General features: G+C 38.3%; 2 protein-coding genes across 3 annotated transcripts in view; one reads left to right on the top strand and one right to left on the bottom strand.

The window, feature by feature from the left end:
* Positions 1-20,341, bottom strand: part of UBAC2 (UBA domain containing 2) — a 180,617-nt gene that overhangs the window by 62,691 nt on the left and 97,585 nt on the right. The window contains exon 6 of the mRNA XM_036893653.2: positions 1,470-1,593. Coding sequence (XP_036749548.2) covers positions 1,470-1,593 — 124 coding nt within the window. The remainder of the gene's footprint in view (positions 1-1,469; positions 1,594-20,341) is intronic.
* GPR183 (G protein-coupled receptor 183) lies at positions 4,641-19,746 on the top strand. 2 transcript variants are annotated; one of them, XM_036893657.2, is made up of 3 exons: positions 4,641-7,136; positions 14,370-14,536; positions 18,117-19,746. In XM_036893657.2, the coding sequence occupies exon 3, from the start codon at positions 18,135-18,137 to the stop codon at positions 19,218-19,220; it is 1,086 nt and encodes a 361-aa protein (XP_036749552.1). In that variant the 5' UTR covers positions 4,641-7,136; positions 14,370-14,536; positions 18,117-18,134; the 3' UTR covers positions 19,221-19,746. The 2 variants fall into 2 exon arrangements, with proteins under 2 accessions (XP_036749552.1, XP_036749551.1); XM_036893656.2 differs by lacking the exon at positions 14,370-14,536 and having other exon boundaries at positions 4,644-7,136.

Raw genomic sequence — 20,341 nt, 5'->3', positions numbered from 1 at the left:
TTAATGATTAATTAACAATAGCAACCAAAACCAAATGGTTTAGTTCTTATCTGTTCAGATTGCCCTAAACAACCAATACTATTAATCCCTAATCCTTCAAATAATACTATAAAATAGATAATATCATCTCTATTTTACATATGGGCAAATGGGGCTCAGAAAAGGTGACAGATGAAGGAAATAATTACCAGAGCAAGTGACTGAAGTCGGCTTGCCTCCAAAGACTTCCCACAATGCTCCACTGAATTCCTACTCTATAATTAATAAAATAATGTTCTTCACCTCAATGATGCTATATAACTTTAGAGATAGAAGGGACTACAGGGTCAACATGAGGTTCAGAGGGCTTCTGTAAACGTGAACCAAGTCATGTTGGAACTAGAATCGGGTCTCCTGCCCCCAGGTCCATGTGTTCTGCCTTCTGTTGTAACATCCTTTAAAAAAGCAAATGCCATAGCAAATCGTAGTAATAAGAATAAACTGCAAAAATGGGCTATTCGGTTATATGAACTATTAGGAAGGATAAGGGAGAGTACAGCAATACGTAAGTTGAGAGATGGAGAATAAACACACTTCGTGAGAGAGTTGTAAAAGTAGCAAGGAAACCACCCCAGATGAGCCACTGATAACACGTGACAGCAGACTAGAGAAGGTAGAGGAAGTGCTAAAGGTTAAAAGGGGAGGGAGGAGGGCATTTCACAGAGACGCTAGTATCCGGTCTGATGTGTGCGGGATAAGGAATGTTATGAGTATTAACAGTGGATCAAAAGGCCAAGCTACACATGGTGCCACAGGAAACAGCACAACAGAAGTTTACATCAAAAGCTGCGGGAGTGCAAGGAAACTGACAAGTGTTAAAGGCTGAAAACTGAAAACTGTATGTGCCTTCTGTCACCTGGCCTGGACGCCAAGAGAACGGTCAACATTCACTAAATATTGGTGAAGATAATCTTTCACAATTTAGATCAAATGATAAGAACTCTGAACAATCTTTCTATCAAACAATTTAGCAAATGGTGACAGTGCTGTCATGCAACACAGAAGTTACCAAGGTGGGAAAGCATATCTGATTTCTTCAGACCTGTATTTGTGACACTGTATTCAGTCAATTAATTTTGACAGTGATTTTCCATTTTCTGCTTTTTGACTTTTCTCATTTGTTTCCACTTCATGCTATGATTTTTAAGTACTTACATGCAATTGCACAACGAAATTAAAATATTTTCCACTGATTCAAATTACAGTGAAAGCTCTTATCAGATTTCTAAAGGCTATGAAAGTATTCTAGTACCTTATACACCTCGATGTTCTTGTTCTGTAACACTTCCTTTGAACATTTGATACAGATCATGAAGCCAAACTTATGGGGAAAAAAACACTGTTTTCAAGGAGATCAAATGAGAAAGAGACCAAAAAAAAAAAAAAAAGATCTGGTTAAAGAAATGTGAACATAAAAATGCATACTGTACCTGTAGTCCCAATATATAAATCAATGTCTTGTTTGTGATGGACAACGGGCCCAGAATTTGTGCCACTTGGACTCTCGGTATGGAGCAGTAAAATGGTACAAACAGAGCAAACACAGGTGCCAGGCTATGCAAACAAATAAAAAAAAAATCACTATACTGTCATACTCAATTTAAAATACCAATGGCAAATGTATATTTGAAGTAATGCTGCTTATAATTTTATTTCAGCCTGAAAGCATGGTCTCAGATACACACATTGATTTATGTATGTTCTTCATATCTGAAATAATTTGTACTCATATATAATATTTTATGAAAACTCTACCTAATCCTTGTCAACTCTCCCAACACCATTACAAGTAAGTGGTTTGGCATCTACTAATTAATTGTCAGGCATTGTGAGAAAATTTAAAGTTGATGCTTGCTGTGTTTTCTTCCCATGAATGACCTAAAATTGAATGAGAGAGACCAGACAAACCAAAGCAACCAGCACTGTAATTCATCGTGGTCAAACCCAAAAGCCTCATCTCAGACTCCGTCCAATCATGTATCACCACAGCACCTGACTCCGCATACCACTCCTGCCCTCCCTTCCTCAAATTCCTTCCTCTTTTTGTCTTAAGACCTGTTTCTTGCCGACTTCCCCATGATTTCTCCTACCACTCTCCTTTTACCCACTCTAGGATTCCATAATGTCTTTTGTCCTTGCTCCAGTCTCTCCTTGTATAATCATAAGCCCTTCTTTGGCTTCAATTAAGAAAAGGAAGTGGGTCCCCAAACAGTTTGCCTGTCGTTTCTCATTGGTAATGAAATTCAATTTGATACCTTCAACTTGACATGCAAAAGTCACAAGTGTCTTTCTACTTAAAAGTCTTGTTTCTCTCTAAAAAAACAGTTAACAGTATTCACTTCCTAAAACACAACTCTGATCTCATCACATCCCCTTCCACAGGCTCCCAGTTTCTAAAGAGTAAATTTAAATGTTAGCACGAAATAAATCCCTCCAATCTTTCTCATCAGGGCTGTCTCCCACAATGTCTTCCCCTCCTTTCCTCTGATGTGGCCCTACACCAATCACCCCCACCCGCCAAAGATGCTCCTGGGCAGGGCAGGTTCTTGTGACAATTCACTGACACAGATGATACTTTCAACTGAAATGTCTTCCACTTTCTGCTAAGGAACCGTGTACTTAGGGTGCATGGCAGAGCTCAAATATCCCCCTCAGTGGTTCTTCCAACTCCTTTTTCCAGGTGGCCAGGAGCTCTCAAAGTGACCTCATTGTCACTGTTTCAGTGAATCAACAAGTCACCTGGGCACTCTGTGCAAGGTGGCAAGCCAGGTGCAGAGCCCCATCTACTTCTGTGAGAAAGCAGCAGGCTCTAACCTCCAGAACTGCAGATGCACATCCCTACAAGGGCGAGGCAGGCAACATGAATGAGCAGAGTGGCTTGGACACACACTTGTACCCACTCTTCATTAAACACTTGGCTTAATTACTCAGACTATCTTTAATTTTCCCATTTTATGGGTGAGTGGCATCAGTACAAAGAACTATTTCTTTACCACAAGAAAAATGCTAAGAAATATCCTTCACTTCACAAAGAAACGTTCTCACTACCATTTTTGTATAAACTTAGGACCCTCTTGGCCTACCATCTTTGATAAGAGTTCATGTTATAAAGACATCATTCACTGTCCTCTTAGTTCTACTACTAAAAACAAAACAAAAGCAAACACACACAGAAAAGGCGGTAATGGTAGCAGCATCAACAGGACAAGAAATGCCAGAACAGGGAAAACCCAAATAGTGAATGCCGAACTGCCAGGCCCTGGGTCAGGTCCGGAGGCCGGCTGGCTGCACTAGCTGCGGCCTCTGGCAAGCTTGTAAGGAGAGGACAGGCACAGAGCAGCAGAGGTCCACGGACAGCACTGCAGGTCAATCTCAAATGCTTCACTCATCGGCCCTCCTCCTGACTGGGTACATCCCTCGGCAGGCAGAGGAAATGCCTCCTCTCGGCTCTCCCAGCACCAATAACCCTTACTCTTGAACAGTTGTATGATGTCCATTTAAACTGACTACATAAGGTTTTAAAAAATTCTCCCATTAGATTATTAATTCTGTGAGAAAGCACCATGTTTTATTTAGCATAGCATCCCCTAGTGCTTAATACAGATCCTTACCAACAATCAACCCTCAATATTTGAGGGTTGCCATTCTAAATACTTACAAAATTAGTATAAGTATTTTTAATATAAAATTAAAAAATTAAAGTAATGTTAATGAACAGAAACTTATATAAGTTGCCATTCTAAATACTACACAAAAGAACTTTTTTTTTCCAATTCAATTCATCTAAACCCACACAGTTGATTAAGCAGCTGTGCACTCTTTTCATTAAAAAGTACGAGTTAATCACTTCTGGGCTTAAAATCCTTCAGTGACTCCCCCTCTAGAGTAAGAGCCAAAGGCATCACAGAGACCCACAGGGTCCTGCACCCCCATCCCGAACCTGCTCTGCCACCACTCGCTGCTGCAGCCACACTGGGCCAGGGTGTCCCACTGAAGCAACCACGCACACGGTGCTACTGGCCACCCACATCTGCTCTTCCCACCCCTGGCCATCTTCCATGGGCGGACATGACTTGCTCCCTTAAACACTTCAGTCCTTTACTCCAATGGCATCTGCTCAGAGAAGCCCTCATGACTACATTCCAAACTGCAATCCCAGAGCACCTCACAGCCCCACCTCTCTCTGCACTGGCCATTCCCTTCCCAAGTGCACCTGCAACCTTCTAATCCACTACAAGACTTGCTTATCACCTGTCTCCCTGACTGGTCTTCTGTCTGGTTTGTTCACTGCTCTATCCCCACTCTTTAGAAGTCTGGTACAGAGCAGCTGCTCAATAAATACTTGCTGAATAAATGAATTTCTCTTTAAAATGGTAAAACCATATAGCAGAATTTGCCTTTTGTTTTAAAAAAAGCTTTTCTTGTTTTGTTATCTTAAAGGGAATAAAACATATGGTTCCAGATATATAATCAAAATATGGCCTACTGGTCTCTTGATAATAGTGAGAAAACTATTTTGGTTGCACAGAACATCTTCTTTGAGCTATTTAATTTACAGTTCTTCTGTTTACATATGCAGCAATACAGTGCAGAGTGATGTTAGAATAAAAAAATCAGAAGCAGAGTTCTTGTTTGAGGTTACAATTCAATGTAAACTAAGAAAATAACTGATAGGAATTTTAATGGCCACAGTTCATGTCTTATATACCAATAGAAGTTTAAAAATTCCTTAGACGTTATTAATCATTGTACAGTTTTAAATGATGACTAAATATTAGACCACATATACCCATAATACAAAAGCACACATTTCAGACCACAGTTATACAGGTTGTTTTGTACAAAATTTCCATTGCTATTTCTATACACACAGACTTCACAAAATATCACAATGTTATTAGTCACTGACCAGTTTTTCTCTTTTCCTTATTTTAAGACAACATCTGCCCTTTATACTGTCAACAATAATTTAGTTTGACCTTTCTCATGTCATGAATAGCTCACTTCTGGAAGTTCTATCTGGCTTAAGCTTATGAGGCTGAAGTACAGAAAAGAGGAACAGGTTGTAAAGAACTCATTCATTCCTTCAATGAATGCCACTTGTATTTATTGAGTATCTACTATATACTCACAACTGTACTTGATAGAACAAATACAATTATAGAAACCATTCAGGTCACAAATGTAGCTCTTCTACAGAAAAGGGCATTGACTCCACTTTCATAGTACAACTAAAATAATCCTGGTAATTTTCAACAACAATAAATACAAGGTTTGGGAACTCCTGAAATGATCTCACACTGAACCTCAACAGCACCTCGTAGGACAATTACCCCATCACCTTTTCTTTATATACCTGGCTACTCTAATACCAAAAAAGAAGCAGATTCAGTTTGCTGGAGCATTTCCTTTACCTAGTTGAGTTTTTCATTATGCAACAATGTTTACTCAACAAGAAACATTTCAAAAATTAAAAAGCAAAAACACCCCACCAGGATGTCCTTTCAACAAACTGACAAACTTATCAATGTTGTCATCTTTGAGTACTCTTTGATTCAAATTTTAAATGAACTAGTCCTAGAATATTTATCATATTTATCCATCAAATCATAAAAGCTCTGTATTTCCCTCTCACAGAATTTTTGCACTAGTAATTATCTGGGCAATCATTTGCTTCAATACTTCTATTTTACAGACAGTGAGGTAGTGGCTCAAAGAATTCAGGTGAGTTGTTGCTATTCTGTTTGACAAAGTTTCTTTACAGATCTTCAACATTTTAGAGTTTAGAAGAACCTAATAAACTTCTGAATGGAATAATAGCACTGGAGGGCTAAAGTCATGAGGCCTAATCCTGTAGTAGGAGGCCTGTGAGACCTTCAGAATTACAAATTCCTACAAAATGATTCAATTTTCTCTACCTCATCCCTTAACATAGTCATCCAATTTATGGAAGCATATGAGAGGAAGCCTATTCCACTTTTTCATGACCCTAATTTTTGGGAACTACCTTCATATTTTCATTTGAAAGCTGTCCCGGAACTTCCTCTTACTGACCTTCCTCCTATCTCTGGAATTAGAAAGACTGACATATGTAACCGAAGAGAGCTTTCAAATGTATGAGGATAACAATCACATCGTTGCCAAGTATTAACACTCTCAAGTTTATTCAGTCATTTCTCCTAAGACTTAGGACCTAGACCCCTAACCACCGTGGGATGCTCTAAACCTTCTATAGAATGCAGCATCCAGAGCTGACCAGGAATGACCAGGTCACCTGTGGATAAGAACAGAACCTCTCATGTTCTGACCTCTATATGTCTATTAATTTAGCCTACAGTAAATTATGTTTTGATAGCCATGTTACATCGTTGGCTTAAAGTGAGTCAACTAAAACTATAAGGTGCACAGTGCGGGTCTTCTACATCCTGTGAACAGAGGCTGGATTTTCACTCTAAGATGCCCCCATCTGACTCTTCCCTTGTCATTCATGTGCCCATTCACTCGGCCTCCTGCCTGAAAACACTCACTAATCCCTGTACACATGCATCTTTCTCCCACTCACCACAGAAAATTTTGTTTCTTTCTCATAAGCTGTTAAGATACAGAATGAGTATACTACTCTCTGCACCAACCTTCCAGGTAGGCAGAATTATCAGCATTGATGTTTTTTTCTTAAAACTCATACTTTTACACAGAATATGGATACAAATCATCAGTATCTATGATTTTTTTTTCTAGTTAAGGTTTCTTGCTTCAGTCTCTCTCAAAGAACTTTTTTAATACTTACATCTTTATAGAAAAATTTATAAAGTTCCATACATATCAGTAATTGATAAATTCCAAGGGGTTTTTGGATAACTATTAAAAAAAAACCACTAACAGAAAAAATTTCACTTCCCATTAAAAAAAAAAAGTGCACACGCATATATGAGGCTAACTGATCATTACTGTGCTCAGTCACAGGGTGACAGAAAAAAAGTCACCACCATAAAAGGATGTCTGCATAATCTCTCTTAAAACGACGTGCCAAGGTTAACCTACATCAGTTTTGGGCAAATACTGACTGCCTCGACACAGCCTGAACAAGCCACTAAGAGGTAAGTACCAGATCTTCTACTTTTCAACAGTCTTTTGAGTCAAGAAAAACTTTGAAAGCTTAATTAAGGTATAAAGTAAAGGGAAGAATCTATTCAATAACAAATTATAAATTTTTCTCACAAAAACTGTATCATTAATATAATTTAGACTCTCTAGTGACTGGCAGTTCTAATTAGCTAATATTAGGCTAAATAAAAGCAGATCATGCCAGAAATATCTCTGTCAAAAAATAGGACTTATTTTGTACTTCTGTGTGAATACACAATTACAATAAACAGTATCAAGTATAAGTCAGCAAATAATGTCAATTCTTCAGGATACTTTAATACAAAGGGACAGGAACAAAGTTATTTAAAAAGGGGCATTCTAACACTTGAATGCATTATACATATAACAAGATATTCAGTACAATTTAAAACAAAAGAGTTGTTACATTTTATTATCTGACCATGTATTCTATGTACATAAAAGTCTTTTCTGTATTTCTATTAGTTCTATATTTTTATACTTCCTATTGTTTCTCAGGATAGAAACCTGAGAATAGAATTCTCAGTATATAGAATTCCAGTAATAGAATTCCCAGGGCAAAGGATATACATTTTTTTTAAAGGTTTAGATATAAATTGGTATTTTTCATTTACAAAAACATTTTGCCAACTCACCCTCCCACCAGTGATAGTCTAGGCTTCACTGCTTATCAGCCAATGAAAATTTGAATCCTAAAATATAAACTATTAATTTGATAAGCGAAAAAAGAATATTGCTGTTGTTTGCTTTATTTTTATTTGATGACCAGTGAGGCTAAATGTGTTCCCATATTTTTTCTAGAATTTCCATGTGCCTAAAAAATACCACAAAACAATGAATTGTATGCAGTGATTCACCAATATTTCTGTCTAGGTTGGGAATGGAGGTAATAGAAACCCTTGGCAAAATATAACTGTGAGGAGACTTCCTCTAAAGGATGTGTTTTTGGGTTTTCTGAGTGGTATCCTTCTACGTGCAATAGAGAGTAGTGGTTAAAAGCATGGGCTCGGAGTCAGGCTTGAACCCGGCTCTGATATTCAGTCTGTGAGGTCTTGGGCAGTCCCGGCTTCAGTTGCTTCATTTATAACATCGGCTCTCACAGAAGTGCTAGAAAACTGTCTGCTATCATTATTCTCTTCTTCCTCTGCCCATTAAACCACAAAAGCATGAGTCCAATAAGCAAAGTTTCCTTGCCCTATCATTTTGTGAGAATTATTTTTCTTGAGCTTACTTGCAGATATTTATGGAATATTTTACATAAAGACCAAGTCTGCGGACCATTATACATCTGTCTGTGCTTATTGTCTCGCCTCTGCATTTGTTAGTATTTCAGTGTATGTTTTCTCTCTGGGGGTAAATCATACTTTCTGGACATAAGACTGTTCAGACCACACACTCACAGGCTCAGCTATCATAGGGTGGTGGCAATTCCTTTTGTAAATTTCTTTTAACTGGCTTCAAGAGCTTATCAGTAACATGACCAATCATTTAATGGAAAAAATACTAATTCACATCACTGTATGACTTTCATTCACTTAGTATTCTGTCAGCATTTACTAGGTATCTACTATGGGGGCAGTTCTGAAACACCCTGGGATAAATGTTGTGTAAGATAAAGCCATCATCCTTAAGAAGTTTACATTTAAAAAAATCACTTACTACCCAGTAATTGACTTTGGAAATGGTATTTTTCTCCCTGGTATGGTTAGGGGTGTGCCAGCATTGTTAGAAGGCCTGAGAGTATGCTGTGTGCTACGTGCTGATGGTGTGTGGTGCCCTCCAGTTTATACAGTTTCTTGGATTCCCAAGAAGTTTGTAAAATACAGGCTTCAGTGTAGGATGAGATAATGTGTGTGAAAATACTTTGAAAACTGCAGAGGTAACAAAGATCCTTGTGGTGTCTTGAAAGCCCAAATAGAAGAATAAAAGTATTTTGTTAAATATCTGCAATTACCTAAAAAGTAGTGTAAAAAATAAATTAGCATAAAAGCTATTGTAGATATTCACCATCTTCTTTCAACAGAAATTTCAATCCAAATTGTTTTATAGAAATATTGTTAAAAAGTAAAATGTAAACTCATTTACAAAACCTTTAAGATATGCTACAAATAAATTCATGAATTCCTTTATTTTAAATCAATGTATTTCCCTCCTTCCCTCCATCTTCCTGTCTCCTCAGCCCTTCTCCTCTCTAGTTCAGATAGGTATGAGTTGGCAAGTGTTAAAGTTTTGAGATGTCTTCCTACTTTACTTGTTTTCTATCAACAACATCAGATCATGTTAGAAATATGAGACAGGAAAAAAAACGCACTGCCCTGAATGTGACTTGTGGAGCCAACTGCTTAGATTGAATCCTGACACTTAATAGCTATGTTTTTAGGCAAGTCATGCAAATGCCCTGTGCCTCAGTTCCACCACTGGAAATGGCTTTACAAAAGCTCTGTGAGGACCCAGTGAGTGAATACATGTAGAGTGCCCAGAGCAGTGCACAGAACAATCTTTGCTTAATAATACTGGTTACTATTACTAATCAAAAGCTTACTGTGGTCTAATTACTAAGAACCTTTGGACAAGGATCAAGGAAACTGGGATTTTGTTATTCTTTAGCGGGCATTTATTTAGCATCAATCATGGGTCAGCTGGAGAGATACTAAATTAACAACACAGACCCCACTCACTGGATTTCACAGGCTGGCAGGACACAGGGAAAAAAATCAACAGTACAGATGCTTTTAGAGGACCGTGCCCCAGCAAGGATACTCCACACAGCCTTTCTGGGCACTGTGAGGGAGCAGGAGAGGAAAAAATTAGGGAGGCTTCTAGGAGCAGCTGATTTGAGAACTGAGTCTTGAAGGAAAGAAGGAGCTGAGGATACCAGGCGAGGGAAGAGGAGGCCCCAGGCAGAAGAGATTCAGAAAGACACAGAGCTGTGAGAGAACATGGGACATCAAAAGACTGCAAGAAATTTGGAAAGGCTGGAGCAAGGGCTCCCTAGGAGGGAAGATGGCAGAGATTCAGCAGAAGAGGGAAGCAGAACCCAACAGGGAAGGAAACTAAGTCACAGCAGAGAGCTTCGGGTTTGCCTGGGATTCAGTGGGCACCATTTGGAAGGCATCATAACTACTGCAGAGAAGTGTGGGTGGCCTGAAGGCAGCAGGGTCGGTGGAGGGACACACGCACAGGTGGGCAGACACGAAGCCTGGTGCATGGGAGAGGCTAAGTGCAGAAGAGGGTCAGAAGGCGGAAGGCCCAGCAATCACTGGCGGACAGAAGGTGCGGGCAGGGAGGACATGGAGCACTATATGCTTCTGTGTTCCCTGACGTGGTACCTTTACTGAGGCAGGACACTGGGCTAATGTTCCAATCTCTCTGGAATCTTGTTTACTCATAAAATAAGGTTATTTAATGTTTCTGACTAACTTCTATGAGATAACAGAGACAAAAACCCAAACTTGAAACTCTCTTAAATTTAAGGAGAAATAGGTACATATTATTTCTGGAAACATTTTGGACCAGAGGATAAAGATTATACAAACTCAGAACTTCATTATAAAGAGTCTTTTTATATTACATAGTTATTCTACATACAGGTCAAATCACACCACAAGGAAATGCAGTATTTGTCTTCCTTACACTCAAATGAGTACTATAGTGGAATTCTTTTTCTTACAGTTCCTAAACATTGTATCATCTAATTCAAGTTCTTAATGTTACCACCTCCTTTGTCTTCATCTTCGATAACTTTCATACCATCCTACTCAGTACTAAAGCTGCCAGAAGTCACACAGGGAATAATCAGTGAAAGATGAAAGAAAAACAGCTGGAATATGTAAAACCCCAAAGGTGCAAGTGGGTGTTTAACCAAATAATTCAAATGTCAGGCACCTTTCATTTTCCCGCCAATTCCAATGTACATGTTTACAGAAGCTGAAGTGTCCACTGAGTGTCCACTGGGTTCAGGACAGCAGTGAGTCATGAAGAAATTCCTGGCTGGCCAACACTTTTTCCTTTCTGTCTTGAAGAAGTTCTCCAGGCACTGTCCTGTACATGACCCTTTGCGGACATGGTCTGAAGGTGGTCAGACCAGACTACGTCATGGGTCTGCAAGAGGTCATACTTCCACAAGTCAAAAAAAAATGCAAGCTCCCCAGGAGGTAGGGAAGCAGAAGGTCCCCTGACCATAGGCAACCATAGGCTGACCATAGGCAACTCTACCCTGATAATAAAGACTCCGGCATGTGTGAGGTTCCGTCCTGAGAAAGTGTGCGCAGCCGCCAGTGTGCCACCTTTCTGGATCATGTTCCCTATAGTCTTCCAGGAAAATGAATCTTGGACACAGACATAGCTATCAATTTAGGTTGGGAAAAAAAAAAACACCACCCATCCGTGGAACATTTATTTCATTAAGCTAATCAGAGTGCAACCTGACCAGTCAAGCAGTGGAGGGGCAGCACATGGGAATGGACAGCCTGACCTCTGGTTTCTTTCCCACAATCAGGAATTAGTGTTTCCCACCTGCCTATTTTACAGGTAAATGGCACACAAAATTGCTCAGGTGACAGTTGCTTAGTCAACTAAAAAGAAGGGGAAAACAATTCTTGGTTGAGTGCCAGACCCCAGCATGTGTGACAATGGACAGAACAGATGTCTCTGTTGGATCGACTTTAAGAACAAGGAGGCCTTTTCACATAATTGACAGATACTTACAAAACTAGGTGACTGGAGGAAGAGGCGATGATTTATTTCTCCCATGGAGTATGTTTGTCCCCAAGATCATAAAGAGCCTCGGCCTGTTGTCCTGACGCATCTGTGCTTGTCTAGTTCCTCTGCAGACTGAGTCCTTGTTTTTCCAGTGAATCCTGAGCCTTTACTGGCCCTTTCCTTTCCCAGTGATTTTATTTTTCCTCACTCTAGAAATTTTCTCTCAATCTTACCTCTCTCAACAAAATAATCAAAGGACAGAGCATCAATGGAAATCAGAGAAAGAATCAGATAAAACACTCATCACTTAACAATATGAAAATGTAATTCACATCTGTATGCCCATATTTCTGTCGCTCTGCTGGTTGTTTTTGAAAGCATGCTCCTGAACTTCCTCTTTGGTGCATGCCACTGTGGGCACTTTGAGTCAGATCATCTGGGTGTGTAAACATGGTCTTAAGCAGACTGACCTTATAGAGAAGGCACTCCTTTAATTATCATTTTGGCATGACTTGAACTATTCAGTTCATTGCTAGGGGATGAATTTAAACAAAATTACTGGAAGTTTAACCCCTTTTCATTTTAGGGTGATTTTATTCAGTAAATAAGTATTAGGGTAAAAGGAATCTTAAAGCAAAAACTAAAAGCTGTTATTCTAGCACTCAGCTAAATATTTAAATATAGTGAAGGCTTTATTCTGTTTCTGCTATAAATAAAGGCTAAGAAGATATTTATCCAAGCAAGTAAACTGGGATTGTGGGAGGTACTATGTGGAAGAAATTTTTGCGTGAAAAATCACAACTGCTTCCAAGTTGGTATCCAGGGTGAATATTTCCAGAGTAGAAATAACATTAATTCTCTTAAATTCTAATAAATGAGTTTGTGGGGCTTTTTATTTTTTACCTTTCTGTGGCTAGAAAGAACTTGTCAGTTCATGTCAACATGTCTGGTTATGCAAAAATGAGATGACAGCATCTTAAGAAACGTTAGCTACTCTACTAGTAGTAAAATCAACTCTAAAGAGAAAAACATGCACAGACTCACTTCCAAAAACAGAAGTCAAAATACTTTGGAAGATATTTTCTGTGGAAGAACGTGCTGTTTTACATACTGTAGGGTAATAGTAAAGTTAAGAGGATCAATATTGCCTAAGAGAGACAAAACTGGGACAGACTCCTTTGCTTGCTAACAAACTTTGTAAAAGAACTGGTAGATTAGCTGTCAGGGTGGCTGCCAAGCAGTTAATTTTCAGGAGGAAAAGGTGTCCCTCCGGTGGAACCTGAATAAGGATCCACCCTGCATGCAGGCATCCCAGTTACCACCTGTGCCCTCAGGGCACAGGCTGCAGTCCCCATTCCTGTCCTTCCCTGTGGGGAACCTAAGGATAGCTTAGGGACCATGCTTATCCTTTCATTAGAAAGTATTATGGGGAAATTATAATTCTTACAAATACAAGTATCCTAAGGAAAATGATTTAGAACACTTCCTTGTGCTTTTCTGTAGTCAATAAAATGACAAGCCACAGAACCTGCAAGTACAACTCAGTGCATCTATTCTACATAACATCAAACCGTTGTCTAATAATTATGAAAATGTAACATAATTAAAATATATTCAAAAGTAAACAGAGAAAGGAAGGGAAGGAGGAAGGGACGTAGTTATGCCTGAAAAAAAAAGATTAATAAAAGGAATCTGCAATCCAAAGGTTAATAAAGGAGCGCTGAAATGCAAAGGGCAAGCAGAGAAGGAACGCAGCCAAGAGTCCTGACTGAGGCTGACACCTCCTCCAGAGAGCAGCACACTCCCAGCATCGTAAGCACAGCCTCTGGGTGGTAGGCCTCTGACTCTAAAGGTACCATTCCTGTATTTCCAGGCCCACCGCATGGAGGCACTAAAAACAGTTTTGGGCTGCATAAAAGAATGAAGTGAGTCAAAGTTCAGGAAAATAATCCTGAATCCTAAAAGGATTAATGGAAGGTATAAAAATAGTATCTCTGAGGAAGATGAAAGTAAATTGAGATAGATTGATAGAAGAATGGGGCAACAACAATCAAGTGCATGAACGGATTTTTCTCTTAAATGGAAGAGATAAAATTGACTGAAACTATTGCATTAATGACACAAGATAGATATAAGCAAGAATTAAGGTAATATGCTTGAGCTGATGACTAATGCAATCAACCTTCAAGAGATTACTGGATATTCAAATGAACATATCTGAGAACAGCCTAAGATCGCCCCGAAGCCGCCCAATTTACATGTCGGCGTTGCACAAGCGCCTCTCTTTGACCGACTCAGGACAAGGTGGGCGGTAGGAGGTCCCGCAGCAGTAACCCCCTCAGGGCTCTGTGACACGTGTCCACTGGTCCGGCTTCCCATGCAGGAAGGCACCTTTCCTGGAAGTGGGAATCTTGCTGTTCTTAGGAAGAATTCCTGCCCTGCAGCAGCTGGGCCATGTTGTCCCCCAGCTGTTTATTTACAAGTAAGTATGACTCTTTCTAAAGCCTAGACTATTTGGAAACCACAGACTCTCAGTTCTTCAAGAGCAGCATGGACTAGAGGCCCCTCCCAAGGACTGGATAGAGTAAGAGACATGAAGCCCGGTCATTAGAGAGAAGGGTCCAGAGTGCCTTTAACTTCCTGACAATCAATTGCCTCACATGGAAAGGAGGTAGGTGATAGCAATATTTAGCTTACAGGGTTGCTGTGAGGGTTCTTTGAGATATATGATTTAAAGTTAGGCCCCTGGGAAAAACTAATGTGTAAATCTGAATTAAGAGCACTGAAAGGCTAGCTTTGAAAAGTATTATCAGATGACAAGGTTTTTTGCAAGAAGAGCTGTATTTTAAAAAACTTTTTCTTCAGATAAAAAACATCATTTACCTATTTACTCAGTTCACAAGTCACGCTCAGTGTTAAAAATTTAGAATATATTGATAAAACTCAAAAACTACATGTACAAAATAATGTTTGGCTTACATGTCCATGCAGATGTGTGTGTGTATAAATATATAGTTGCTTTTCTTACCCCAAAAGTGGCATGTTGTGTAATCTGTTTTACTTACTTAACATTATTCTCTGTCAAGAAACAGGCGTCCACACTGCCATTTCCAGTGACTACATGTAGTATTCTTCTATATGGCTACACCACACAGTATTTAATGAGTCCCCTAATGATGGACATTTGATTTGTCTGCAAATTTTCACCTTTATAACTAACACTGTGTTTAATATTCTTGAATTGGAAATGTTCTGAAATCCCTGCCTTTTCTGGCTCTGCTGGATGCCGTGTAACATTCAGTGAAGAAGTGGAACACATATTTACAGTCTGGCAAACAAAGCACAGTGTTCTCTGGTTCTTATATTAATGTGACTTTCCCAATCTCTACAATAATTAGTCATATGGAGGATTTTTTTCCCACTACGTATTTTTAAAGGCATTTCCCATGACTCTGCTTTGAAATACCCCTCAAAGTAAAATACATATGTTGATGTTTACAGAAAGAAAAATTTTCACAGAAATTACAAAAATAAAAAAGTTTTTGACACTTGTTCCTAAGCTGCAACTGTTGCCTAGAATTCTCACCTCTCCCTTGTATCTATCTAGTCTCAGTTCTTGAAAAGTTACTTCTCATATGAAGCCATTCCCAACTAACTGGATCAAGTTTTTTCTACTGCTATTCCACAATCACAATTCCTATTATTTCCTTTTGAAGAATCATTCCATTTCTTTCCTGCACAAAATAGAAAGTCCATATTTATTGCTCTTTGTTTGGTTTGTTTTCTATTTTTGTATTAATTTCTGCAATTATCTTTATTATTTTCTTCTTCGAGCAAACTCAGTTCTCTTCTAGCTTCTTGAGTTGTATATTTAACTTATCTATTTTTGATCTTTTATAAAAAAATAAACATATTAAAATCTTTGCACCTCTCTCAGAGTAACTCTTTAGCTGCATCCCACAGTCTGGTATGTAGTAATTTGGTCATTTTGTTCTAAGTGCTTCAGAATTTCCATTGTGATTTCTTAACCCATGAGTTCCTTAGAAATATGTTTTTTCAGATTCCCAATGTATCTTTCATCTTTATATTATTGATTTTTAATTCAGTTGTTCTGCAGTCACAGGGAATGTGAGGTATACTAGATAACAATTTTCTGAAAGTTCTGGGACATCTCTGACGGCCTAGTGCATGGTGGAATTGCAAATAATGGCCATGTACCTTCAGCATAAATTCTGTTAGGTTTCAAGTCATGTTGGGCAAATCTTCTAAGTCTTTACTTTCTTTTTTACCTGGCATATTCTAATAAAAATGTGTTAAAATCTCCCATTATGGGTAAGGATTTGCCAGTTTCTCCTCGAAATTCTATTTTTGCTCTTACACGCACAATTTATGATGATTTTTTAGGTTCTTCGTGAACTATTCTTTTTAACTTCGGTAGTCACTTTCTTTATCCCTATTAATATTGAACTTGCCTTGAGTTTTTTTTTTCTTTCTGATATTAATACTACTACTCTAGCTTCCGTTGGTTGGGATTTGCCTGGTATATGTTTTCCCATGCCTTTATTTTCAACCTGTCTGAATCACTTTGAGTCGTATCTCTTCTAAGCATCACACAGCTGGATTTTTAAAAATCCAGACTGATAGTCTCTGTCTTTTAATAGGTGAGTTCAATCCATTTAAATGTGCTGTGACATATTTCTACTCTCTTAGTATGTATCTTCTATTTACCATCCTTATTCTTTATTTTTTTTCTATAGTCTCTTTACTGTCTTCTCTAGATTAACAAAAAGTTCCACTTCCATTTTTGTTCCTTTTTGCTTTAGGTTGGATTTCCATACTGTAACAACTAACCTACCAACAATATACTGCACATCTATGGCATGAGTGCAATCCCTGGTAAACCTCAGTGTCTACTAGCATCACTGTTTTAGGACTGTTAGCAGTAAGTTAGCAGAGATCCAGCCCATTTATTACAGCAGCCAGGGAGCAGATCTGCAGTCAGTGCTCTGACATGGCTAGGGCTAGAGTCCTTTGCCTTTAATATATAATACCATCACCATCATCATTAGATATACCGAAGTTTTCCTTTAATTTTAGTCACTCAAGATGAGATCTGTGCACAGAGACAGTCCTCTCAGAAAACTACTTTTTCCTCTAAAAGTAACTTCACAGAATTTACTGCTCGGCTCTTCTTTAGTTTTATGAAAGTTCAGCCTCATATATGGAGTTTTACTGTAGCAGTTCTCCACTTTTCAACTTAAAGACTTGAAATTTCATCTTAACATTATTTATAACAAGAATTGGAAATTACCCAAATATTTACCAAGGGCGTAGCTAAGCAAAATTATGCATTAACATACTGTACTACTATAGAAATTCCTATCAAATGTCTACATAAGATCTACACATATGACAGGTACATAGATTACACTGATCCATGAACATGTTAAGTGAATAAAGAAGAACATGAAATACCACATGTATAATGCTTACTACGATGTGCAAATATAGGACAGTATACTGAATGCATTAATGTGATACCTGCAGAATAACAGTTTAAAATTAATTTAAAAATTTCTCCTTAATGCAGCCTAAGTTTTTCTTTCTCTTTTCCTTTCTCTCTCTTCTATTATGTCGTTTTTGTCATGGTTGTCGTGGTCACTGGCTTCTTCTTTTTAAAAAAAAAAAGAAAACCTAACTTTCAGTTCCTAACAAGGCCGTAGCTTGTTTCTTGTACTTTTTAGGTTAACACAAATCAGATCACTGTGGTAAGTTCATATTCTACTACATAAATGTGTGACTGATTTCATTTCCTGGCAGTGATATGAATTTGGAAAAAAAAAAAAAAGTCCAACTGAAATTGAACTTAAAAGCAAAGTTTTACACCCAAATGAAATATGGGGTGCTTTACATGATTTTATTCTTAACCAGACAATGATTCAGAAAAAGGAAGGGGTAATTTTTGCCTAAAAAGTTAGTGCATTCCCTCTTGTCACAGAAGTGCATTTGCCTTATTGATGGCTCTATGTCCTTTGCCAGGGTTTTGCCAAAATTACCAAAGCTTGAGAGAAAAACAGAAATTTTATTCTCTGTTCCTCCTGTTACTATACAGGTGACCACATTACATAGCATAGATTTTTAAAAATTATATAAATCTTGAAACTTTAAAAATTAGATCTATAAGAGGTAGTTTATATTGCTTTTAGTTAAGTATGCTTTAAATTAATGAACCTTTCTTGTTTTTTTTCTAGACACCTCAAACACTGCTGATGGATATAAAAATGGACAACAATCTTACTACACCCTCTACAGCTCCTCAGGAAAGCAACTGTGATCTGTACGCACACCACAACACAGCCATGGTACTGATGCCTCTGCATTACAGCATCGTCTTCATAATCGGGCTCGTGGGAAACTTGTTAGCCTTGGTTGTCATTGTTCAAAACAGGAAAAAAATCAACTCTACCACCTTATATTCAACAAATTTAGTGATTTCTGATATACTGTTTACTACTGCTTTGCCTACACGGATAGCCTACTATGCACTGGGCTTTGACTGGAGAATCGGAGAGGCCCTGTGTAGGATAACAGCTCTCGTGTTTTACATCAATACCTATGCAGGTGTGAACTTCATGACCTGCCTGAGCATTGACCGGTTCTTCGCTGTGGTGCACCCTCTGCGATACAACAAGATAAAAAGAATTGAACATGCAAAAGGTATCTGCATATTTGTCTGGATTCTAGTATTTGCACAAACACTCCCGCTACTCATAAAACCTATGTCAAAGCAGGAGAGTGAAAGGACTACATGCATGGAATATCCAAACTTTGAAGAGACCGAATCTCTTCACTGGATTCTGCTTGGTGCCTGTTTCATAGGCTATGTACTTCCACTCATAATCATTCTCATCTGCTATTCTCAAATTTGTTGCAAACTCTTTAAAACTGCAAAACAAAACCCACTAACTGAAAAATCTGGTGTAAACAAAAAGGCACTCAACACAATTATTTTTATAATCGTTGTGTTTGTTCTCTGTTTCACACCTTATCACGTTGCGATTATTCAACACATGATTAAGAAGCTTCGTTTTCCTGATCTCCTAGAATGTAGCCAAAGACATTCATTCCAGATATCTCTACACATTACAGTATGCCTGATGAACTTCAATTGCTGCATGGACCCATTTATATATTTCTTTGCTTGTAAAGGGTACAAGCGAAAGGTCATGAAGATGTTGAAACGTCAAGTCAGTGTATCAATTTCCAGTGCCGTGAAGTCAGCTCCTGAAGAAAACTCACGTGAAATGACGGAAACACAAATGATGATACATTCTAAGTCTTTAAATGGAAAGTAAAAAAGGAATTAAATCTTGGATTTGTAGCAAAGTAAACAGTATGATGAACTTTGCAGGACTTCTCTTACAAAGTAAAATGGCTGTTCAACTTCCAATTAGGATTCTTTTAAATTCCTTTCATTGGGCACTATTCCCCACCTTTAACTTGGAAATAAAATGACATATATGTATTTTTTACACTCCAGAGAACATAGAGCAAAGTTCTAATCTGTAAATGAAATACTGTACCAAAAGGGAGCCTATTTTCATAGCTCTTAGTAAAGTTCTACATTCATGAAAAATTAAATCATTAATATTTCCCACCAATAATTTGGAAAAAGATGGTTAAGATTATATATTGCCAGTGTAAAAATGTTAATATTGTAACATATCTCTTTTTTTGATAATGTATTTCTTCAATCCATGTTTCCTTCATTCTTATTTTATCTCCTCAATAACACCAGCTGTTAGTTTGATTTGTTCTGAGTCCTACCTAAGATTTTGTCTCAAACAAGTCTTTTGGAATAAAGAGCACGATGCCACAAAATTAAGAGTATGGCTTTCAATGCTCACCGTCAGCTGTCATCAGAAGTTACAGGGAGAACGTAATGAGCAGTAGACAGACTGGGACAGCAGTGTTTAAAATGCTGATGGTGATGGAGGTGATGAAGGCACTGAGCTCTTTCCCACATAGCCAGCACAGTGTTTAAGGGCCACTGCTCAGGAATAAACAAGCACTTTATGTGGAGGTACCCACTGAGAGGAGAGTGTACCTGCTGAAGTCTTCATGGGAGTTAAGAAAATGAAAAATGCTTGGTGTTTCTTGGGGATCTAGGGTATCATTCCTTTTTTATTCACAGGTTGGTGGTAGCCTGCATCTGTATTTCAATGGTTTGGGTTACTAGAAGGAGTAGAGGGGGTAAGCAGGGGTGGGTGGGTATAGTTGTTGCTTATCTAAATATGATAGGGAGCAAAATGCAAAACTATAAATTTAGAGTTCCCAGGAATCTTCACAACATTACACATTTGTCCAAATGAATACCTAGTGTGAGTAGCATGACCTTTGCATGAATAGTCACCCTGTCTGACAGCTCAAATGTGTTTATTTAATCCCAAAATTACCCCAATACAGTTTCGCTATT

The sequence above is a fragment of the Manis pentadactyla genome, chromosome 17, assembly GCF_030020395.1.
Source record: "Manis pentadactyla isolate mManPen7 chromosome 17, mManPen7.hap1, whole genome shotgun sequence".
Taxonomy (NCBI): Eukaryota; Metazoa; Chordata; class Mammalia; order Pholidota; family Manidae; genus Manis; species Manis pentadactyla.
The sequence above is the reverse complement of the archived record's forward strand: the minus strand, read 5'-3'. Positions and strand labels throughout refer to the sequence as shown.

What these genes read in the sequence shown, in the direction of transcription:
- GPR183 (XM_036893657.2), top strand. Translation starts at nt 18,135, where the DNA reads ATGGATATAAAAATGGACAACAATCTTACTACACCCTCTACAGCTCCT.